We start from the raw sequence: 25653 nt of genomic DNA on the forward strand, positions 1-25653 counted from the left end.
TCTATCCACTCAATCTTCTACCCTTTTATCTATCTATCATCCACCCACCTATCTATCCAACCATCCATCCAACAACCTCTCTATTCATTAATCTCCTTATCCATTCACCCACACTTTCATCTATTTATCCACCCATCTGTCTATCCAAATAATCCATCTCCCCATCCATCCATCCATCCATCCATCCATCCATCAATCCACTCAATCCTCTACCCTTTTTATGTATCCATCCATCCCCTACCCTTCATCTATTTAACCACCAGTCTATCCAACCATCCATCTTCCTATCAATATATTCACTCAATCCTCTACTATTTTATATATCTATCTATCTATCTATCTATCTATCTATCTATCTATCTATCTATCTATCCATCTATCTAATCAGCCATTCATACACCCCTACCCTTTTATATCTATCCCTGCCCATTCATCCCCTCATCTATCTATCTCGCTATCTATCTCCCTATCTATCTCTCTATCCACCAACCTATCTATCCATTAATCTCCTTATCAATTCCCCCATTACCTGCACGTTTTGTCTATTTATCCACCTGTCTATCTAACCCTTTATCTCCCTATCCATCCATCCGTCCATCAATTCTTCTATCCATCCACTCAACTCTCTACTCTTTTTATCTATCTATTCATCCATCCACCCCTACCCATTTACCTATTTATCCACCAGTCTATCCAATCATCCATCTCCCTATCTATATATTAACTCAATCATCTACTATTTTATCTATCTATCTATCTATCTATCTATCTATCTATCTATCTATCTATCTATCTATCTATCTATCTAATCAATCATCCATTCATACACCCCTAACCTTTTTATCTATCTTTGCCCATCCATCCCCTCATCTATCTATCTATCTAATCAGCCATCCATACACCCCTACCCTTTTTTATCTATACCTGCCAATCCATCACCTCATCTATCTATCTATCTATCTATCTATCTATCTATCTATCTATCTATCTATCTATCTATCTATCTCTCCATCCATCTCTCCATCCACCAACCTATCTATCCATTAATCTCCTTATCAATTTCCCTATTCCCTACACGTTTCGTCTATTTATCCACCTATCTGTCTATCCAACCATTCATCTCCCTATCCATCCATCAATCCGTCCATCAATTCTTCTATCCATCCACTCAACTCTCTACCCTTTTTTATCTATCTATTCATCCATCCACCCCTACCCATTTACCTATTTATCCACCAGTCTATCCAATCATCCATCTCCCTACCTATATATTAACTCAATCATCTACTATTTTATCTATCTATCTATCTATCTATCTATCTATCTATCTATCTAATCAGCCATCCATACACCCCTACCCTTTTTTATCTATCCCTGCCCATCCATCCCCTCATCTATCTATCTATCTATCTATCTATCTATCTATCTATCTATCTATCTATCTATCTATCTATCTATCTATCTCTCCATCCACCAACCTATCTATCCATGAATCTCCTTATCAATTTCCCCATTCCCTACACGTTTCGTCTATTTATCCACCTGTCTATCCAACCATTCATCTCCCTATCCATCCATCCATCAATCCGTCCATCAATTATTCTATCCATCCACTGAACTCTCTACCCTTTTTATCTATCTATTCATCTATCCACCCCTACCCATTTACCTATTTATCCACCAGTCTATCCAATCATTCATCTCCATATCCTCATATTTACTCAATCATCTACTATTTTATCTATCTATCTATCTATCTATCTATCTATCTATCTATCTATCTGTCTGTCTGTCTGTCTGTCTGTCTGTCTGTCTGTCTGTCTGTCTATCTATCTATCTATCTATCTATCTATCTCTCTATCTATCTCTCCACCCACCAACCTATCTATCTAGCATATTGCTAATCGCATCTCATTTAAAGTCCCAACCGTCCATATTTTATCCTTACAGGGATGGAGGCCTGTGGTGACCCAAACCACATGCCTCATATAAAGTCCCAACCCCATTTTTTACCTATCTATCTATTAATCTCCTTATCAATTCCCCCATTCCCTACACTTTTCGTCTATTTATCCACCCATCTGTTTATCCAATCATCCATCTTCCTATTTATATATTCACTCAATCCTCTACTATTTTATCTATCTATCTATCTAATCAGCCATCCATACACCCCTACCCTTTTTTATCTATCCCTGCCCATCCATCCCCTCATCTATCTATCTATATATCTATCTCTCCATCCACCAACCTATCTATCCATTAATCTCCTTATCAATTTCCCTATTCCCTACATGTTTCGTCTATTTATCCACCTATCTGTCTATCCAACCATTCATCTCCCTATCCATTCATCCATCAATCCGTCCATCAATTATTCTATCCATCCACTCAACTCTCTACCCTTTTTATCTATCTATTCATCCATCCACCCCTACCCATTTACATATTTATACACCAGTCTATCCAATCATTCATCTCCCTATCCATATATTTATTCAATCATCTACTATTTTATCTATCTATCTATCTATCTATCTATCTATCTATCTATCTATCTATCTATCTATCTATCTATCTATCTATCTATCTAATCATCCATCTATACACCCCTAACCTTTGTATCTATCTTTGCCCATCCATCCCCTCATCTACCTATCTACCTATCTATCTATCTATCTATCTATCTATCTATCTATCTATCTATCTATCTATCTATCTATCTATCTATCTATCTATCTATCTATCTATCTATCTATCTATCCATTCTCATGGTTCAGCCAGACATTCAGAATAACATTCTTTGGATCTATGTAGAAATGGTCACACGTAGAGAAGAATTCTGAGCAGTAATAAAATCCTATTTGTCATCCTGTCTGGGTCAGCACAGTTCCCATCATGAAGGGTCTGGAATAGAGGAATGAATGTACAGATTGGATCTGAGAAGGAAATGTTCTATAGACTGAAATATCCTTCCAGATAGAACCCCTGATAAGGCATTTTCCCAGGCAGTGCCCTCCGTGTATGAGCGGGGTCATGGAGGACATACCGTGGAATTCTCCTGGATCTCAGGAACTCCAGACTCCTTCTGGTTCCTTCTCTTCCCATCAGTCTAAACTGAGACAGAACCTCACAGCTTCTTCTACTCCTCGTCTACCGAGGTATGTCTATAAACGGCATGGGAGATAAGGGGTTAAATCAATCTCACAGCTGTAGCAGCCATGAGCTGGGTACCGGCCTGCCCATAAAACTGATCACTTTTATGGGGTTCTCAATGTGTGCCAACCCCCCCCCCTCCGATAGCATCCGTGGTGCTTCCTGGGCTCTCATGTTCCTCTGGGGTGCCCCGAACCGCAGAACACAGGGGGCGGGGGGACACAAGCAACTCCTGCAACGAATGACCCCCCCCCCCCGGGAGCAACTTGCAGTACATGGATTGAAAACTGGCTACAAGGGCAAGTTCAGAGGGTGGTGATAAATGGGGAGTAGGGGTGAGCCCGATGTTCGAGTTTTACCATTTTTGGCACTTTTTTGTGTGAAATGGTAGAGGTACAATGATGTACCCCGTTATAAATTCACATAGGGGGGGCCGGGATCTGGGGGCCCCCTTTGTTGAAGGGGGCTTCCAGATTCCGATAAGCCCCCCACCTGCAGACCCCCACAACCACCGGGCAAGGGTTGTGGGGATGAGGCCCTTGTCCCCATCAACATGGGGACATCCTCCCCATGTTGAGGCCATGTGGCCTGGTATCGTTCGGGGGGGGGGGCCCTCTCTCGTCCTCCCTCTTTTCCTGCAGCCTGCCAGGTTGCCTGCTCATATAAGGGTCTGGTATGGATTTTTGGGGGGAACCCCACATCATTTTTTTGGCGCTGGGTTCCTCTTAAAATCCATACCTTCAGGTCTGGTATGGATTTTGAGGGGGGCCACTACTCAATTTAAAAAAAAAAGTGGCACAGGGTTCCCCTAATATCCATACGAGACCTGAAGGGCCTGGTATGGAATATGGGGGACCCCCACGCATTTTTTTTTCATTTTGGTTCAGGGTTTCCCTTAATTTTCATACCAGACCCAAAGGGCCTGGTAATGGGCTGGGCTGGGGGGGGGGGGACGGGCATGCCGTTTTTTTCAATGACTTTTATCTGTATTGCCAATTCATTATAGCCGCGAGTAGTTTTAAATGACTTTTTTTCTTTTAGAAATAACGTTTTCTGCAGAGACTGTTCTAAACACGGGAAAGATGCGCCACTTTACAGGCATACTATAGATACACCCCCCAGGTACAACATTTAAAGGAATATTTCACTTTTATTGTTTCACTTTAACCACTTAGTCCCGAGACTGATTTTCAGACTCGTGTTCACATGTTAAAAACTTTTGCTAAAAAATTACTTAGAACTTAGAATTACTTAGAACCCCCCAAACATTATATATTGTTTTTTTTCGAACACCCGAGAGAATAAAATGGCGGTCATTGCAATACTTTTTGTCACACCGTATTTGCGCACTTTTTTTGAAAAAAAATCACATTTTTTAATTAAAAAATAAGACAACAGTAAAGTTAGCCCAATTTTTTTTATATTGTGAAAGATGATGTTACGGCGAGTTAAATGATACCCAACATGTCACGCTTCAAAATTGCGCCCACTCGTGGAATGGCGTCAAACTTTTACCCTTAAAAATCGCCATAGGCGACGTTTAAAAAATTCTATAGGTTGCATCTTTTGAGTTACAGACTAGGTCTAGAGCTAGAATTATTGCTCTCGCTCTAACGATTGCGGCGACACCTCACATGTGTGGTTTGAACACCATTTTCATATGCTGGCGCTAATAACGGATATCTGGGGTGTAGAGGGGTCAGAGTGCTGGGGGGATATCTGGGGTGTAGAGGGGTCAGAGTGCTGGGGGGATATCTGGGATGTAGAGGGGTCAGAGTGCTGGGATGATATCTGGGGTGTAGAGGGGTCAGAGTGCTGGGGGGATTTCTGGGGTGTAGAGGGGTCAGAGTGCTGGGGGGATATCTGAGGTGTAGAGGGGTCAGAGTGCTGGGGGGATATCTGGGGTGTAGAGGGGTCAGAGTGCTGGGGGGATATCTGGGGTGTAGTGAGGTCAGAGTGCTGGGGGGATATCTGGGGTGTAGAGGGGTCAGAGTGCTGGGGGGATATCTGGGGTGTAGAGGGGTCAGAGTGCTGGGGGGGATATCTGGGGTGTAGAGGGGTCAGAGTGCTGGGGGGATATCTGAGGTGTAGAGGGGTCAGAGTGCTGGAGAGATATCTGGGGTGTAGAGGGGTCAGATTGCTGGGGGGATATCTGGGGTGTAGAGGGGTCAGAGTGCTGGGGGGGGATATCTGGGGTGTAGAGGGGTCAGAGTGCTGGGGGCATATCTGGGGTGTAGATGGGTCAGAGTGCTGGGGGGATATCTGGGGTGTAGAGGGGTCAGAGTGCTGGGGGATATCTGGGGTGTAGAGGGGTCAGAGTGCTGGGGGGATATCTGGGGTGTAGAGGGGTCAGAGTGCTGGGGGGATATCTGGGGTGTAGAGGGGTCAGAGTGCTGGAGAGATATCTGGGGTGTAGAGGGGTCATAGTGCTGGGGGGATATCTGGGGTGTAGAGGGGTCAGAGTGCTGGGGGGATATCTAGGGTGTAGAGGGGTCAGAGTGCTGGGGGGATATCTGGGGTGTAGTGGGGTCAGAGTGCTGGGGGGATATCTAGGGTGTAGAGGGGTCAGAGTGCTGGGGGGATGTCTGGGGTGTAGAGGGGTCAGAGTGCTGGGGGGGATATCTGAGGTGTAGAGGGGTCAGAGTGCTGGAGAGATATCTGGGGTGTAGAGGGGTCAGATTGCTGGGGGGATATCTGGGGTGTAGAAGGGTCAGAGTGCTGGGGGGGATATCTGGGGTGTAGAGGGGTCAGAGTGCTGGGGGGATATCTGGGGTGTAGAAGGGTCAGAGTGCTGGGGGGGATATCTGGGGTGTAGAGGGGTCAGAGTGCTGGGGGGATATCGGGGGTGTAGAAGGGTCAGAGTGCTGGGGGGATATCTAGGGTGTAGAGGGGTCAGAGTGCTGGGGGGATGTCTGGGGTGTAAATGGGTCAGAGTGCTGGGGGCATATCTGGGGTGTAGAGGGGTCAGAGTGCTGGGGGGATATCTGGGGTGTAGAGGGGTCAGAGTGCTGGTGGGATATCTGGGGCGTAGTGAGGTCAGAGTGCTGGGGGGATATCTGGGGTGTAGAGGGGTCAGAGTGCTGGGGGGGATATCTGAGGTGTAGAGGGGTCAGAGTGCTGGAGAGATATCTGGGGTGTAGAGGGGTCAGATTGCTGGGGGGATATCTGGGGTGTAGAAGGGTCAGAGTGCTGGGGGGATATCTGGGGTGTAGAGGGGTCAGAGTGCTGGGGGGATATCTGGGGTGTAGAGGGGTCAGAGTGCTGGGGGGGATATCTGAGGTGTAGAGGGGTCAGAGTGCTGGAGAGATATCTGGGGTGTAGAGGGGTCAGATTGCTGGGGGGATATCTGGGGTGTAGAAGGGTCAGAGTGCTGGGGGGGATATCTGGGGTGTAGAGGGGTCAGAGTGCTGGGGGGATATCTGGGGTGTAGAAGGGTCAGAGTGCTGGGGGGGATATCTGGGGTGTAGAGTGGTCAGAGTGCTGGGGGGATATCTGGGGTGTAGAGGGGTCAGAGTGCTGGGGGGATATCTGGGGTGTAGAGGGGTCAGAGTGCTGGGGAGATTTCTGGGGTGTAGAGGGGTGAGAGTGCTGGGGGGATATCTGGGGTGTAGAGGGGTCAGAGTGCTGGAGGGATTTCTGGGGTGTAGAGGGGTGAGAGTGCTGGGGAGATTTCTGGGGTGTAGAGGGGTGAGAGTGCTGGGGAGATTTCTGGGGTGTAGAGGGGTGAGAGTGCTGGGGAGATTTCTGGGGTGTAGAGGGGTGATAGTGCTGGGGGGATTTCTGGGGTGTAGAGGGGTGATAGTGCTGGGGGGCATCAATCTAGCAGCTTTGTCACTTTATGTATGTAGTATTTGCTGTACAGAATGATTGTTCATGTAGTAAATGCGGATCTCCACCCAAAAGGGGAAGGTCCGCTTGTCTGTCTCCTACCTACTTGATGTCTGTTTACCTGCACTGTCTCCATTGTAGGGGCCCCAGAGCATTACTTTGCCCAGGGGCCCATGATGCTATTAAGACGTCCCTGCCTGGGGGTCCTAGTAGATGATGGGCTCATCAATGCCAAGCTGCTGCTAACAAAGCAAACAGAATATTGGCATTAAAAAGGGGATTAACTCCAGAGATAAAACGATAATTCTCCCGCTCTACAAGACTCTGGTCCGGCCGCACCTGGAGTATGCCGTCCAGTTCTGGGCACCAGTCCTCAGGAAGGATGTACTGGAACTGAAGTACAAAGAAGGGCAACAAAGCTAATAAAGGGTCTGGAGGATATTAGTGATGAGGAAAGGTTGCAAACACAGAATTTATTCTCTCTGGAGAAGAGACGCTTGAGAGGGGATATGATTTCAATGTACAAATACCGTACTGGTGACCCCACAATAGAGATACAACTTTTTCGTGGAAGGGAGTTTAACAAGACACGTGGCCACTCATTAAAATGAGAAGAAAAGAGGTTTAACCTTAAACTACGTAGAGGGTTCTGTACTGTAAGAGCGGCAAGGATGTGGAATTCCCTTCCACAGGCGGTGGTCTCAGTGGGGGGAGGAGCATCGATGGTTTCAAATAGGGTTGTCCCAATACCACTTTTTTGAGACCGAGTACAAGTATCGATGCTTTTTTTCCAAGTACTCGCCGATACCGAATACCGATACTTTTTTTTTTTAATGTCATGTGACAGTGGCAGTATTTTTTTTTTTTTACAGTGATTTTTTTTTTTTTAGGGGGGGGGAGTGGACTGTTTTTTTTTTTTCTTTAATTATTTATTGCAATTTATTTTATTTTTTTAATCAGCCCTGTTGGGGGGGCTTTGGTGAGATATCAGGGGTCTTAACAGACCCCTGACATCTCCCCTTTAGGACAGAGAAAGGGACGAAGGACACAGATTCCCCAGTCCCTTTCTCTGCAGCCTCAGCTGAAATGAATGGAGAAAAGCTCTTCTCCATTCATAAACTGAAGCATCGTAAACACAGGTTACGATGCTCAGTTATGTGAATGGAGAGAGTCAGTGATCACGGACTCTGTTCATTCTGAAAAGGTAGAATCCTGACAGATTGAGGGGGGAGAGCGGCACGGAGCGGGGGGAGAGCGGCACGGAGCGGGGGGGGGGAGCGGCACAGAGCAGGGGGAGACAAGACCGGCACGGAGCGGGGGGAGACAAGACCGGCACGGAGCGGGGGGGAGACAAGACCGGCACGGAGCGGGGGGGAGACAAGACCGGCACGGAGCGGGGGGGAGACAACAAGACCGGCACGGAGCGGGGGGGAGACAAGACCGGCACGGAGCGGGGGGGAGACAAGACCGGCACGGAGCGGGGGGGAGACAAGACCGGCACGGAGCGAGGGGAGACAAGACCGGCACGGAGCGGGGGGGAGACAAGACCGGCACGGAGCGGGGGGAGACAAGACCAGCACGGAGCGAGGGGAGTCAAGACCGGCACGGAGCGAGGGGAGTCAAGACCGGCACGGTGCAGGGGGAGACAAGACCAGCACAGAGCAGGGGGAAAGACAGCACGGGGGAGAAGACTTGCAACTCCCCTGCCTGCCCTGGTATCGGGTGAGGCATCGGAGCATTTCCCCCCGAGTACAAGTACTCAGGGAAATGCTCGGTATCGGTACCGATACCGATACTAGTATCGGTATCGGGACATCCCTAAGACACTATAAGATAAGCATCTGAACGACCACAACATACAGGGATATACAATGTAATACTGACATATAATCACACTCAGAGGTTGGACTTGATGGACTTGCGTCTTTTTTCAACCTCACCTACTATGTAACTATGTAATACAATGTAACTATGTAATACTCTGTAACTTTGTATTTGTAGATTAGTTTCATGTTTTAGGTCCAATGTGAGAAAATAAATGATCAGAACTCAGACCCCTCATAAAGCCGTCCTGAAGGTCGCGGAGTTTTGGGTGAATGCATTGCGACTGAGGTGATCCTGAAGACGCCTTTTACCCGTTCACCAAACTCCCCCATTCTCAGACACCGATCCAATATCTGGCCAATCTGCCGACCAATAATAACGACCCCCCCAATCATCACACCCCCCCCCCCCAATAACACTCACTTGTCTTCTTCAAACTCAACTTTTCTTCACATTCTCCTTTTGCTACGCCAAGGAGGTAGATCTGTTCCTCTTTGGTGATGACATCATCGGCATCCACCTGGGGAACAGAAGAGAGAAGGACGTCAAATGTTTATCAGGGGAACCGACTTTAAAATAAAAAAAATCACAAGATAGAAATGTTTTCGGCAACAAAGATTGAAGACGCGCTCCTAGAAAGGTCTATTCGTAGCTCTATACTGCCCCCTATAGCGTGTGAGGGGGAAAAAAAAACACTTGAAAGGAGCACCAGACCAAAGGATAAAAGAGTTTAAATAAATGTATTACTTCAAACTAAAACCATCCAATGTGTTTTTAAAATGTTCAACGCGTTTCAGCCACAACGCCTATTCACCATCTCATACAACCGCTCCATCCTGAGGAAGCCGTAGAAACGCGTCACCAGTTGCTCGAGAAGGGCGGCCTGCAAACTATTCTGAGATGTAATCAGAATCTTGTGAAAACTTATGATAATTGGTTATTTTGTCCTGGCCCGAGATTACAAATGTTATTGACACCAATGATGGGACACTATTCCTCCTACTGACACCAATGATGGGACACCATGCCTCCCACCGATACCAATGATGAGACACTATTCCTCCTACTGACACCAATGATGGGACACCATGCCTCCCACCGATACCAATGATGAGACACTATTCCTCCCACTGACACTAATGATGGGACACTATTCCTTCCACTGACACCAATGATGGGACACTATTCCTCCCACTGACACCAATGATGGGACACTATTCCTCCCACTGACACCAATGATGGGACACTATTCCTCCCACTGACACCAATGATGGGACACTATTCCTTCCACTGATACCAATGATGGGACACTATTCCTCCCACTGACACCAATGATGGGACACTATTCCTCCCACTGATACCAATGATGGGTCACTATTCCTCCCACTGACACCAATGATGAGGCAATATTCCTCCCACTGACACCAATGATGGGACACTATTCCTCCCACTGACACCAATGATGGGTCACTTCCTCCCACTGACACCAATGATGGGTCACTATTCCTCCCACTGACCCCAATGATGGGACACTATTCCTCCCACTGACACCAATGATGGGGCACTATTCCTCCCACTGACACCAATGATGGGACACTATTCCTCCCACTGACCCCAATGATGGGACACTATTCCTCCCACTGACACCAACGATGGGACACTATTCCTCTTACTGACACCAATGATGAGTCACCATTTCTCCAACTGACGCCAATGATGGGACACTATTCCTCCAACTGACACCAATGATGGGACACTATTCCTCCCACTGACACCAATGATGGGACCCCGAAAGTTTGAAGGCCATTGGTTTGTAAAGTTTGGGGGCCCCTGTGTTGTAAAGCCCCAGTAATGTTCCCCTACTTGGGGTTGGTACAGGGGGGTGTCCTTAGATTTGGGTAGAGTGGGGGAAGGGTTAGCTTGTTTTCGGAGTTCTGCTTTAATCACACTTCCGACTTTCTCACTTTCTCCGGTTATAAAATGAAGAGAAGAAGAAGAAGGGAACGGTGTCACGGAAGTCGCTCGTAAAAACCATTTCGCCGGAACGTTATTTGACTGACGGCGCGGCCGACTCAATGGACTTGTAAAACGCAGGAGCGGTAAATTCGGGCGGGCATGAACCATGAGCGCGCGGCGTGGATCTGAGGAATAAATAGATCTGGTTCCCTGTAGAGGACTTCTTCTTCACGGCAGAGCGGCGTTCATACATTTCCCCGCGATGAAGAGGGAGACGGTGACAGACAGCCCTTCCCCCGGGCCGAGGCCGGAAATACAAAGTGCCGAGTCTTCATTTCACACTACAGAAGGATGAATTACTTCCACACCACCCACCCCAATATCTCCTCCACCGGGGGGGGGGCGCTCCGTACACCCCGATATCTCCTCCACCGGGGGGGGGCGCTCCATACACCCCGATATCTCCTCCACCGGGGGGGGGGGGGCGCTCCGTACACCCCGATATCTCCTCCACCGGGGGGGGGGGGCGCTCCGTACACCCCCATATCTCCTCCACCAGGGGGGTCCGTACACCCCGATATCTCCTCCACCGGGGGGGGGGCTCCGTACACCCTGATATCTCCTCCACCGGGGGGGGCGCTCCGTACACCCCCATATCTCCTCCACCGGGGGGGTCCGTACACCCTGATATCTCCTCCACCGGGGGGGGGGCGCTCCGTACACCCCCATATCTCCTCCACCGGGGGGGTCCGTACACCCCGATATCTCCTCCACCGGGGGGGGGGGGCTCCGTACCAACCGATATCTCCTCCACCGGGGGGGGGCGCTCCGTACACCCCCATATCTCCTCCACCGGGGGGGTCCGTACACCCCGATATCTCCTCCACCGGGGGGGGGGCTCCGTACCAACCGATATCTCCTCCACCGGGGGGGGGGCGCTCCGTACACCCCGATATCTCCTCCACCGGGGGGGGGGCTCCGTACCACCCGATATCTCCTCCACCGGGGGGGGGGGCTCCGTACACCCCCATATCTCCTCCACCGGGGGGGTCCGTACACCCCGATATCTCCTCCACCGGGGGGGGGGGCTCCGTACCAACCGATATCTCCTCCACCGGGGGGGGGCGCTCCGTACACCCCGATATCTCCTCAACCGGGGGGGGGGGCGCTCCGTACACCCCCATATCTCCTCCACCAGGGGGGTCCGTACACCCCGATATCTCCTCCACCGGGGGGGGGGGGCGCTCCGTACACCCTGATATCTCCTCCACCGGGGGGGGGGGGCGCTCCGTACACCCCAATATCTCCACCACCAGGGGGGGCGCTCCGTACACCCCGATATATATTCTCCACCGGGGGGGCGCTCCGTACACCCTAATATCTCCTCCACCGGGGGGGGGGGGGCGCTCCGTACACCCTAATATCTCCTCCACCGGGGGGGGGGGGCGCTCCGTACACCCCGATATCTCCTCCACCGGGGGGCGCTCCGTACACCCTGATATCTCCTCCACCGGGGGGGCGCTCCATACACCCCGATATCTCCTTCACTGGGGGGGCGCTCCATACACCCCGATATCTCCTCCACTGGGGGGGGGGGCTCCGTACACCCCGATATCTCCTCCACGGGGGGGGGGGCCCCGTACAACCCGATATCTCCTCCACCGGGGGGGGGCTCATCTAATAACACTGTGCTCCGCACATCCTGATATACCCTCCACCGGGGGGCGCTCCGTAACACCCTAATTTACCCTAACCAAAAACAGGGCAGAAGGATAAGGGAAGGGGAGGGAAGGGATGGGAAACAAAGGAGAGGTATGGGGAGGGAAGGGGAGAGGAGGGATGGGAATGGAAAGGGAAGGGGAGGGGAGGGATGGGAAGGGAAGAGAAGGGATGGGGAGGGAAGAGAAGGGAGGGGAGGGATGGGAATGGAAGGGGAGGGATGGGGAAGGAAACTAAGGGAATGTAAAGGGAAGGGATGGGGAGGGAAGGGAAGAGGAGGGAAGAGATGGAGAGGGAAGGGAAGGAATGGGGAGGGAAGAGAAGGGAGGGAAGGGATGGGGAGGGAAGGGAAGGGGTGGAGAGGGAAGGGATGGAGAGGGAAGGGGTGGAGAGGGAAGGGATGGAGAGGGAAGGGATGGGGAGGGAAGAAATGGAGAGGGAAGGGATGGAGGGGGAAGGGATGGAGAGGGAAGGGATGGAGAGGGAAGGAATGGAGAGGGAAGGGATGGAGAGGGAAGGGATGGGGAGGGAAGGAATGGAGAGGGAAGGGATGGAGAGGGAAGGAATGGAGAGGGAAGGGATGGAGAGGGAAGGGATGGGGAGGGAAGGAATGGAGAGGGAAGGGGTGGAGAGGGAAGGGATGGAGAGGGAAGGAAGGAATGGAGAGGGAAGGGATGGGGAGGGAAGGGATGGGGAGGGAAGGAATGGAGAGGGAAGGGATGGAGAGGGAAGGGATGGGGAGGGAAGGGGTGGAGAGGGAAGGGATGGAGAGGGAAGGGATGGGGAGGGAAGAAATGGAGAGGGAAGGGATGGAGGGGGAAGGGATGGAGAGGGAAGGGATGGAGAGGGAAGGAATGGAGAGGGAAGGGATGGCGAGGGAAGGGATGGGGAGGGAAGGGATGGGGAGGGAAGGGATGGAGAGGGAAGGGAAGGAATGGAGAGGGAAGGGATGGGGAGGGAAGGAATGGAGAGGGAAGGGATGGAGGGGGAAGGGATGGGGAGGGAAGGGATGGAGAGGGAAGGGATGGGGAGGGAAGGAATGGAGAGGGAAGGGATGGAGAGGGAAGGAATGGAGAGGGAAGGGATGGAGAGGGAAGGGATGGGGAGGGAAGGAATGGAGAGGGAAGGGATGGCGAGGGAAGGGATGGGGAGGGAAGGGATGGGGAGGGAAGGGATGGAGAGGGAAGGGAAGGAATGGAGAGGGAAGGGAAGGAATGGAGAGAGAAGGGATGGGGAGGGAAGGGATGGGGAGGGAAGGAATGGAGAGGGAAGGGATGGCGAGGGAAGGGATGGGGAGGGAAGGGATGGAGAGGGAAGGGAAGGAATGGAGAGGGAATGGAAGGAATGGAGAGAGAAGGGATGGGGAGGGAAGGGATGGGGAGGGAAGGAATGGAGAGGGAAGGGATGGAGAGGGAAGGGATGGAGAGGGAAGGGATGGAGGGGGAAGGAAGGGATGGAGAGGGAAGGGATGGAGAGGGAAGGGATGGGGAGGGAAGGGGTGGAGAGGGAAGGGATGGAGAGGGAAGGGATGGGGAGGGAAGAAATGGAGAGGGAAGGGATGGAGGGGGAAGGGATGGAGAGGGAAGGGATGGAGAGGGAAGGAATGGAGAGGGAAGGGATGGCGAGGGAAGGGATGGCGAGGGAAGGGATGGGGAGGGAAGGGATGGGGAGGGAAGGGATGGAGAGGGAAGGGAAGGAATGGAGAGGGAAGGGAAGGAATGGAGAGGGAAGGGATGGGGAGGGAAGGAATGGAGAGGGAAGGGATGGAGGGGGAAGGGATGGGGAGGGAAGGGATGGAGAGGGGAGGGAAGGAATGGAGAGGGAAGGGATGGAGAGGGAAGGAATGGAGAGGGAAGGGATGGAGAGGGAAGGGATGGGGAGGGAAGGAATGGAGAGGGAAGGGATGGCGAGGGAAGGGATGGGGAGGGAAGGGATGGGGAGGGAAGGGATGGAGAGGGAAGGAATGGAGAGGGAAGGGATGGAGAGGGAAGGGATGGAGAGGGAAGGGATGGAGAGGGAAGGGATGGAGGGGGAAGGAAGGGATGGAGAGGGAAGGGATGGAGAGGGAAGGAATGGAGAGGGAAGGGATGGAGAGGGAAGGGATGGAGAGGGAAGGGATGGAGAGGGAAGGGAAGGAATGGAGAGGGAAGGGATGGAGAGGGAAAGGATGGGGAGGGAAGGAATGGAGAGGGAAGGGGTGGAGAGGGAAGGGGTGGAGAGGGAAGGGATGGAGAGGGAAGGGATGGAGAGGGAAGGAAGGGATGGAGAGGGAAGGGATGGAGAGGGAAGGGATGGGGAGGGAAGGGATGGAGAGGGAAGGGATGGAGAGGGAAGGGATGGAGAGGGAAGGGATGGGGAGGGAAGGGGTGGAGAGGGAAGGGATGGAGAGGGAAGGGATGGAGAGGGAAGGAATGGAGAGGGAAGGGATGGAGGGGGAAGGGATGGAGAGGGAAGGGATGGAGAGGGAAGGAATGGAGAGGGAAGGGATGGAGAGGGAAGGGATGGAGGGGGAAGGGATGGAGAGGGAAGGGATGGAGAGGGAAGGAATGGAGAGGGAAGGGATGGAGAGGGAAGGGATGGGGAGGGAAGGAATGGAGAGGGAAGGGATGGGGAGGGAAGGGATGGAGAGGGAAGGGATGGGGAGGGAAGGGAAGGAATGGAGAGAGAAGGGATGGGGAGGGAAGGGATGGGGAGGGAAGGAATGGAGAGGGAAGGGATGGGGAGGGAAGGGATGGGGAGGGAAGGGAAGGGATGGAGAGGGAAGGGATGGGGAGGGAAGGGATGGGGAGGGAAGGAATGGAGAGGGAAGGGATGGGGAGGGAAGGGGTGGAGAGGGAAGGGATGGAGAGGGAAGGGATGGGGAGGGAAGGGATGGAGAGGGAAGGGAAGGAATGGAGAGGGAAGGGATGGGGAGGGAAGGGATGGGGAGGGAAGGAATGGAGAGGGAAGGGATGGGGAGGGAAGGGGTGGAGAGGGAAGGGATGGAGAGGGAAGGGATGGAGAGGGAAGGGAAGGAATGGAGAGGGAAGGGAATGAATGGAGAGGGAAGGGATGGAGAGGGGAGGGATGGGGAGGGAAGGGATGGGGAGGGGAGGGAAGGGCAGGGAGGAAGGGAAACACTTTCTGATGGGGGGGGGGGGGGATTTATCCAGAAATTGTGAAATAATTGCGGCAGCGTTCCGCGGGCAGCGGACAGGAGAAATAAATGGAGCCGCCATCTGGGAATTGAACGCGTTAGAGAGTCACATACATTTCATGGCGTAATGCTAAGCGATGCATTTCATCAGCAGTCCCTGGAATCCCCCCCTTCGATCTCCTACCCTGGGGTCATAATGCAGCACTCCCCCCCCTCCCCCGACGTGCGGATGACACCGGGTTAATTAGAACCTGCTCCTAACTCCCTTAATTTCCATCAGAGCGTAAAATAGCGACACCGGAGGGTTCGAAGCCAAACACACCAGTCCATGAGTATTTCTGGGGGTATCTTATCACACATCGATCAGCCATAACATTCTGACCACTGACAGGTAAAGTGAATCTCATTGGTTGTCTCCTTACAACGACATCTGAAAGTGGGTGGGATATATTAAGCAGCAAGTGAACATGTTGTCCCCGAAGTTGATGCGTTAGAAAAATGGAACAGGGTAAGGATTTGAACGACTTTGACAAGGACCAAATTGTAATGGTTGGACGATTCTGAGCGGCTATAAAACTGCAGCGCTGCAGGGTGATTGATGGAGGAGGGGGGGGGACTTGGTGAGTTACCGCTTCTGTAGAATTTCAGATCTGAGAGTTTCAGGGAGGGGGAAGGGAATTGTACTTGGATACAATGGGGGGGGGGTGGATTTGTGGTAGTTGGGAGGATTTGACAGAGGTGTTTGGCAAGCAGTGGCAAGGCGATTTGTGCTAGGAGGGGGGGGGGTTGCTGAGAGGGGGGATTTACAGGGGGGTTCGAATTTGAGGTAGGAAGGAGGGAAGGGGGGGGGGGTTTGCTGGGAGAGGAGGATTTTTGCTGGGAGGGGATAGATTTTGAGCTAGGAGGGGGGGAAGGAGGGGTTTGCGGGGAGAGGAGGAGTTTGCTGGGAGGGGATAGAGTTTGAGCTAGGAGGGGGGAGAATTTTCATTTGGAGCGGGATTAGGGAGGGGGATAGAATTTGAGCTAGGAAGGGGGAGGATTTTTGCTAGGAGGGTTTGAATTTGAGCTAGAAGAGGGGAGGATTTTTACAGGGGGGGATTTACAGAGGGTATAGAACTTATGCTAGGAGGGAGGAGGACATTTGCTGGAAGGGGGGATATGGGGAGGGGATAGAATTTGTGCTAGGCAGGAGGACGATTTTTGCTGGGAGGGGGGATTTGGGAATTGGATAAAATAATGAGCTGGGAAGGGGAAGTATTTTTGCTGGGTGGGGGGGGGGTTAAGAAGGGGATAGAATTTGTGCTAGGGTGGGTCTTGCCAGGAGGGGGAATATAATTTGTGGGTGTTTTCTGGGAAGGGAGATTTTGGAAGGAGATAGAATTTGAGCTAGAAAAGGGGGGGGGGGGTTGCTGTGAGGGGGGATTTGGGGGGAGAATAACACTTGAGCTAGGAAAGGGGTTGCTTAGAGGGGGGATTTGGGGAGGGGATAAAATTTGAGCTAGGAGAGGAAAGGATATTTGCTGGGAGGGGGGGGATTTGCGAAGGGATATAATATTAGCTAGGAAGGGGGGAGAATTTTTTTATGGGAGGGGGAATTTGGGAAGGGGATAAAATTTGAGCTAGGAGGGGGGGAGAATTTTTGCTGGAAGGGGGTATTTTTTGGGAGGGGATAGAATTTGTGATGGGGGCGGATTTTTTCTGGGAGGGGAGATTTGGGTTAGTAGAGAGATAGAATTTGAACTAGAAAGGGGGGGTGCTGAGAGGGCCCGGGGGGGGGGGGGGGGATTTGGGGAGGGGATTAAATTTGAGCTAGGAAGGGGGGGGGTTTGGGAGGGGTTAAAATTTGAGCTATGAGATTAAAGGATATTTGCTGGGAGGGGGGATTTGGGGAGGGATAGAATTTTGCTAGAGGGGGGGGGGGATTTTTTCTGGGAGGGGGAATTTGGGAAGGGGATAACATTTGAGCTAGGAGGGGGGGGGGGATGTCTGTGTCCATATCCCCCCCCCCCCCCCCCCCCCCCCCCCCCCCCCCCCGGATCCCGCTAATGCATGTCACAGCTCATTGCTCACACCACGTCCCCATTTATAGAATTACTCGGATTAAACTGATAAATGAAAACTTGTCCCTCTCTCTCTCTCCGCCACACAAATCGCCATCATCGCCGCCGCCGCCGCCGGGCCCGTCCACACATTCCACAGGAAGATTCTGACAGCGGTCGCCCTCCGCTATGGTAATTGTATCTCATGGAAGGAAAAAGATCACAGAAATAATAAAAGATTATTAATAATGAAGAAGACTCGCCGTCCTCCGATCCATCTCATTTCCATCACCGCCGCCGCCGCCCCCTACAGGAGGTGCAAAATCAGTGCGAACAGCCAATCAGAGAACTCTACCGTCGCACCTGCTTTAAGATGAGATAGGGGTCTGCTAGTTATTGTGTATATACAGTATATATATATTCAAGTATATTTTATATGTATTTATATTGTAGATTTAAATTGAATATTTGTATATTTTATTTGTCTATTTTATAAGTATTTATACTGTGTATTTGTATATTTTATGTTTATAATCTATATGCATTTATATTGTGTATTTGTATATTTTATGTTTATAATCTATATGTATTTATATTGTGTATTTGTATATTGTATGTTTATAATCTATATGTATTTATATTGTGTATTTGTATATTGTATGTTTATAATCTATGGGCCAGATTCACAAAGAGATACGACGGTGTATCTCCTGATATCTCCTGATCCCCCATCGTATCTCTGACTTACACTGGTCCTATCTATGCGCCTGATTCATAGAATCACATACACATAGATAGGGCTGAGATCTGACAGTGTTACACTGTGTTACACTGTCGGATCTTTTTTTCAATTTAAAAATGGCGCCGGGGGCGTTCCCGCTGATTTACGATAAATAATATGTAAATCAGCGAGATACGCAAATTCACGAACGTACGCGGACCCGTCGCAGTCTTCTTACGTCGTTTCCGTAGCGGTTTTCCGTCGTATACTTACCCCTTCTTTTATCAGGCGCAGCCAATGTTAAGTATAGCCGGCGTTCCTGCGTCAAATTCGAATTTTCCTACGTCGTTTGCGTACGCCGATTCACGAACACGCGCGTCGCAAGTCCCGCTCACGTCGCAACCACTGACATCCTAGTGACGTCAGTGGGAGCAATGCACGCCGGGAAATTCCCCGGACGACGCATGCGCATTTAAATCGGCGCGGGAACGCCCCTGATTTAAATATGACACTCCCCTAGCCGCGGAATTTGAATTCCGCTGGGGGATTTAGGATCCGCCGTCGCAAGTTTGGAGGTAAGTGGTTTGTGAATTAGCCACTTGCCTCCTAAACTTGCGGGAGCGGATCTTAATTCACGTAGATCGAGCGGATCTATAGATCCGCTGAGCTACGTGAATCTGGCCCTATATGTATTTATATTGTGTATTTGTATATTTTATGTGTATATTCTATATGCATTTATATTGTGTATTTGTATATTGTATGTTTATAATCTATATGTATTTATATTGTAGATTTAAATTAAATATTTGTATATTTTTAGCTAGATTCAGGTAGGGGCGCGCATCTTTCAGGCAGCGTAGCGTATCGTATTTACGCTACGCCGCCTTAAGTCAGAGAGGCAAGTGCTGTATTCACAAAGCACTTGCCTCCTAACTTACGGCGGCGTAGCATAAATGGGGCCGGCGTAAGCGCGCCTAATTCAAATGAGGATGAAGGGGGCGTGTTTTATGTTAATGTTTGGTGACCCAACGTGATTGACGTTTTTTACGAAAGCCGCATGCGCCGTCCGTGTACATATCCCAGTGTGCATTGCTCCAAAGTACGCCGCAAGGACGTATTGGTTTCGCCGTGAACGTAAATTACGTCCAGCCCCACGGACGACTTACGCAAACGACGTAAAATTCGACGCGGGAACGACGGCCATACTTAACATTGGCTAGGCCAGCTATTTGTTGGAATAACTTTACGCCGAAAAAAGCCTTACGTAAACGACGTAAAAAAAATGCGCTGGGCGCACGTAGGTTCGTGAATCGGCGTATCTAGTCATTTACATATTCTACGCTGAACTCAATGGAAGCGCCACCTAGCGGCCAGCGGGAAAATTGCACCCTAAGATACGACGGCGTAGGGGACTTACGCCGCTCGTATCTTAGCCTAATTTAAGCGTATCTGGTTTCCAGAATACGCTTAAATTTGCGACGGTGCAGATTCAGAGTTACGCCGGCGTATCTACTGATACGCCGGCGTAACTCTCTCTGAATCTGGCTATTTGTGTGTATATTCTATATGTATTTATATTGTATATTTGTAAATTGTATGTGTATATTCTATATGTCTTTATTTTGTAGATTTAAATTGAATATTTGTATATTTTGTATATGTATTTATAGTGTATATTTGTATACTGTATATGTATTTTTATTGTATATCTATAGATTTTATATGTATTTATATTGTGTATATTTTAATGTGTATATTTTAATGTATTTATATTGTATATTTGTGTATTTTATATGTGTATTCTATATATATATTTATATTGTATATTTAAATGGAATATTTGTATATTTTATTTGTCTATTTTATATGTATTTATATTGTATATTTGTATATTTTATGTGAATATTCTATATGTATTAATATTGTGTATTTGTAGATTGTATATCGTATGTATATATTCTATATGCATTTATATTGTAGATTTTATATGTATTTATATTGTGTATTTGTAGATTGTATGTGTATAGTCTATATGTATTTAATTTTGTAGATATAAATTGAATATTTGTACATTTGTCCATTTTATATGTATTTATATGTATATTTGAATATTTTATGTGTATATTGTATATGTATATCTGTGGATTTTATATGTATTTATATTATATATGTGTGTATTTTATGTGTATATTCTATATTGCAGGGCTCAAAATTTCAAGTCCTGAGCTACTAGCCAGGCCTCAAGAGTTACTCGCCACCAGTTGCCCCACCTAATTCATACACTGCCCTGCGCCTAATTGCACCCGTAAACACGCCCTCGTAGATTATCTCATGGAATGACAATGTTTGATGCAGAATCAAGTTACACAATTAAATATTACCAACAACAACTTTAACAAAATGGGACAGGGCACTGGGGGCAGACCAGAGGGACATGGCACTGGGGGCAGACCAGAGGGGCAGGGCACTGGGGGCAGACCAGAGGGACAGGGCACTGGGGGCAGACCAGAGGGACAGGGCACTGGGGGCAGACCAGAGGGGCAGGGCACTGGGGGCAGACCAGAGGGACAGGGCACTGGGGGCAGACCAGAGGGACAGGGCACTGGGGGCAGACCAGAGGGACAGGGCACTGGGGGCAGACCAGAGGGACAGGGCACTGGGGGCAGACCAGAGGGACAGGGCACTGAGGGCAGACCAGAGGGACAGGGCACTGGGGGCAGACCAGAGGGACAGGGCACTGGGGGCAGACCAGAGGGACAGGGCACTGGGGGTAGACCAGAGGGACAGGGCACTGGGGGTAGACCAGAGGGACAGGGCACTGGGAGCAGACCAGAGGGACAGGGCACTGGGGGCAGACCAGAGGGACAGGGCACTGGGGGTAGACCAGAGGGACAGGGCACTGGGAGCAGACCAGAGGGACATGGCACTAGAACTGGGTCTCTTCCCCATTCTCTTCCTGTCTCCTCTGCAACTCCCATCCATTCTCTCTCTCTCTCCCATTCATCAGGAGCCTGTGTGTGCGGCTCCACGCTTGCATGTCCCCACTTCCCCCTTTTATTCAGGCTGGCAGAGAGGAGAGGAGCTGCAGCACAGCGGGAGGGAGTACAATCCAGCGCTGAGATCCACACAACTGCACAGCCATTGACACCATAGCACAGCGCACACTGACAGCGCACAGCACACATTGAGACCAGTCTGTTCACAGTGCTCAGGCTAAACTTACATAGAGCACAAGGAGAAGAAAACTGCACAAACTGGAAGGCTGCCGCTCTCATGTCAGGGCAACTTTCAGTGAGCGCTGCACCGGAGTGGTAATTTTTGCAATCCTCCACCTCACTCATTACTTTCTGCTCTCCAGCTACATTGGTCGGGGCCCGGGGGAGGGGGGCAGGCTCAGAGAGGTCATACTGTTAGGTCCCATGGCTTAATGAGAATTGTAAGGAGAGCACCTGTGTACTGCTCTGCCTGTGCGCGGCTCACCAGACTACTTTTCCCGAGCATGCACCTTTCCTCTTCAGCCGCCAATCTCATCGGGACTCTAAGTGTAGGCACAGATTGGAGGGAGATTGGTCATGTAGCCCTGTCATCACACGCCCCCAGCTTAAATCCACTCGCCAAATGCTAGTAGGCGAGTGGAAATTTTGAGGGCTGCTATATTGTATATTTAAATTTAATATTTGTATATTTTATTTGTCAATTTTATATGTATTTAAATTGTATATTTGTGTATTTTATGTGTATATTCTATATGTATTAATATTGTATATTTAAACTTAATATTTGTATATTTTATTTGTCGATTTTATATGTATTTATATTGTGTATTTAAATTTAATATTTGTAAAATGTTTTGTCTGTTTTATATGTATTTATATTGTATATGTGTATATTTTATGTGTATATTCTATATGTATTAATATTGTATATTTAAATTTAATATTTGTATATTTTATGTGTCTATTTTATATGTATTTATGTTGGTTGGGGAGCACCGATTTTTCAAAGCCGGGCACCCCTTCCATAGACTCCTATGTTAAACTGTAATTTCTCTGGTGACTTTGGGGACCCGGTACTGGCCGTTCGTAGGTCTGCTGGACCCGGAACTTTGCACACTTGTAGAGGATGAATGGGGCTATACGTGTGCCAAAGTTGTTGTCTGGGGGACCTACGGTTGGGGAGCACCAATTTTTCAAATCTGGGCACCCCTTCCATAGACTCCCATGTTAAACTGTAATTTCTCCAGTGACTTTGGGGACCCGGTACCGGCCAGTCGTAGGTCTCCTGGACCCGGAACTTTGCACAATTGTAGAGGATGAATGGAGCCACATGTGTGCCAAGGTTGTTGTCTGGAGGACCTATGGTTGGGGAGCACCGATTTTTCAAAGCCGGGCACCCCTTCCATAGACTCCCATGTTAAACTGTAATTTCTCTGGTAACTTTGGGGACCCGGTACTGGCTGGTCGTAGGTCCCTTGGACCCGGAACTTTGCACACTTGTAGAGGATGAATGGGGCTACATCTGTGCCAAGGTTGTTGTCTGGGGGACCTATGGTTGGGGAGCACCGATTTTTCAAATCAGGGCACCCCTTCCATAGACTCCCATGTTAACCATCAGTCTAGTCATGGACACAGTGAGGCATGGGCACAGTGAGGCATGGGCACAGTGAGGCATGGAGATGGACACAGTGAGGCATGGGCACAGTGAGGCATGGAGATGGACACAGTGAGGCATGGGCACAGTGAGGCATGCATATGGACACCGTGAGGCAAAGTGAGGCATGAGCACAGTGAGGCATGCATATGGACACAGTGAGGCATGGGCACAGTGAGGCACACAGATGGACACCCTAGGCCAGTGATGGCGAACCTTGGCACCCCAGATGTTTTGGAACTACATTTCCCATGATGCTCAGCTACACTGCAGAGTGCATGAGCATCATGGGAAATGTAGTTCCAAAACATCTGGGGTGCCAAGGTTCGCCATCACTGCCCTAGGCTTATACTCGAGTCAATACGATTCCCCAGTTTTTTTTTTTGTGATAAAATTATGTGCCTCGGCTTATATTCGGGTCGGCTTATACTCCAGTATATACGGTATCTATATTTATAAAATATCTTGCACACATGGGGGACCTCCCCTGTACTAAAACAATGTCCTCTGATTTCACTTCACACAGTGAGCTTCTCACAATGTGCATTAGAAGCTGCAGCAAGTGAGACACAGTCCCGCCCCATTTCCTGGCTGGAGGACGTCCAGCATTATCTAGCGCTTTACTCCCCTGCCTATCCGTCCCTAGCCTGCCCCCTTCCATCCATGTGGAATTCAATTCTTTCAATCACAGAGGCTCAGAATCACATTTTTTTATTTATTTATTTAATTAACATATAGATATGAAGTAAGGGGCAGGAGGAGGCAGGAAAGGAAAAAAGCTTTAATTCTCACCCCCCCCCCCCCCCCCCCAGAAATCCCTCTTAGTCTCCCTATTACTCTTGATGAGCCAGTCTCACCGGACAAGCTATGGTGGGGGGGGGGGCTACTTGCCCAGGCCGCTCGTTGCAGTGAACCTGGTAATAAGGTAATATTAGGCTGCTATGGGTTCTGCAAGGTAGCCGGAGCCTGACTGATTGGAGTTTTTCTATTTAAATGATACAATTACCCTTTAAATCTCATGGACGCTTCATTGCGCCCCCCCCCCCCCCATTGCTTTGTTACGGTGCACAGCAGGGACACAATAAACGATCGTCTTTTCATTAAACCTCTGTTCCCCCGGCCGCGTTAACGTTAAACAGATCCCATGGCAGAGGGCCATACACCGTTCCATCTCACTTCATTAACATACAGTGGAGGCAGAAGACTAATTGCCGTTCCTTGTAATCCGTTACAGGCCTCTCGGAGCTCCATAAATATGTTATAGAGCAATCTTCCCTCTGACACAGACAGGGGGGGGGTCATATCTAGAACTCCAATCCATCCAATTAGAAATGAGAATATTGCTCGAAAACATGACGCTGCTTCAAGCGGGTTATATTTCAACCCCCCATCACTGGTGAACCGTGGATGTTATTATGTGAGAAGAGGCCTCATAGCAAAATCAGTAAGCCCCTCCCCCCACTTTATCTCAAATGTCTGTAGGGATACAAAATCAATTACTGTATTCAAAATGATCTTTTAGAGGTTGATTCCTATATAATTTGCATAGAAATTCACCCAGTGAAAGTGCTTGTGTTAACGGATAAAAAGAAAACAAAAAAAAAACAATGTAAATAGGTTGTACCCTGAGCGGTTTGAATGTAAATACTTGATTTAAAACCGAAATTTCCTAATTTGGCCACCAGATGGAGCTAAGCACTATAGGAAATTTCTATGGTACATAGCTCCATCTAGAGGCCAAACGTGAAGCTGTTGGCCAACAGAGGGCCCCTACTATCTCATTAATCTCTGTCTCAAAGGCAATGGGGTAGATTCAGGTAGGGGCGCGCACTACTACGGAGGCGCAGCGTACCGTTTTTACGCTACGCCTCCGTAAATTACGTGCGCTACGCTTCATTCGCGAAGCAGTAGCTCCGTAATTTGCCGGGGGCGTTCCGTAAAAGTGGCCGGCGTAAGCGCGCGTAATTTAAATGATCCCGTAGGGGGCGTGGATCATTTAAATTAGGCGCGTTCCCGCGCCGAACGTAGTGCGCATGCTCCGTCGGGAAACTTTCCCGACGTGCATTGCGGTAAATGACGTCGCAAGGACGTCATTTGCTTCAACGTGAACGTAAATAGCGTCCAGCGCCATCCACGATTCACTTACGCAAACGACGTAATTTTCAAAAATCGCAACGCGGGAAAGACGGGTATACTTAGCATCGGCTGCTCCTGCTAATAGCAGGAGCAGCCTTACGCAGAAACCGACGAACGCAAACGACGTAAAATTTGAACGCCGGGCGCGCGTACGGTTGTGAATCGGCGTGAGTATGCAATTTGCATACTCTACGCTGACCACTACGGGAACGCCACCTAGCGGCCAGCGTAAGCATGCAGCCTACGATACGACGGCACAAGAGCCTTATGCCAGTCATATCTTAGGCTGCAGTTGGCGTATCAAGCTTTCTGAATACAGAAAGTCGATACGCCGGCGCTACTTAGCAATTACGCTGCGTATCTATGGATACGCAGGCGTAATTGCTACCTGAATCTACCCCAATGTCTGTAGTGATACAAAATCATTACTGTATTCAGAATTATCTTTTAGGGGTGGATTTGTAAAGAATCTGCATAGCAATTCA

The 25653-nt window shown here is 49.6% G+C and overlaps 1 protein-coding gene across 1 annotated transcript in view; it reads right to left on the bottom strand.

Annotated features, from left to right (window-relative positions):
• Positions 1–25653, bottom strand: part of PTH1R (parathyroid hormone 1 receptor) — a 439604-nt gene that overhangs the window by 188117 nt on the left and 225834 nt on the right. Inside the window, exon 2 of the mRNA XM_040355213.1 lies at positions 9232–9328. Coding sequence (XP_040211147.1) covers positions 9232–9328 — 97 coding nt within the window. The remainder of the gene's footprint in view (positions 1–9231; positions 9329–25653) is intronic.

This window comes from Rana temporaria, chromosome 5, assembly GCF_905171775.1.
Source record: "Rana temporaria chromosome 5, aRanTem1.1, whole genome shotgun sequence".
Taxonomy (NCBI): domain Eukaryota; kingdom Metazoa; phylum Chordata; class Amphibia; order Anura; family Ranidae; genus Rana; species Rana temporaria.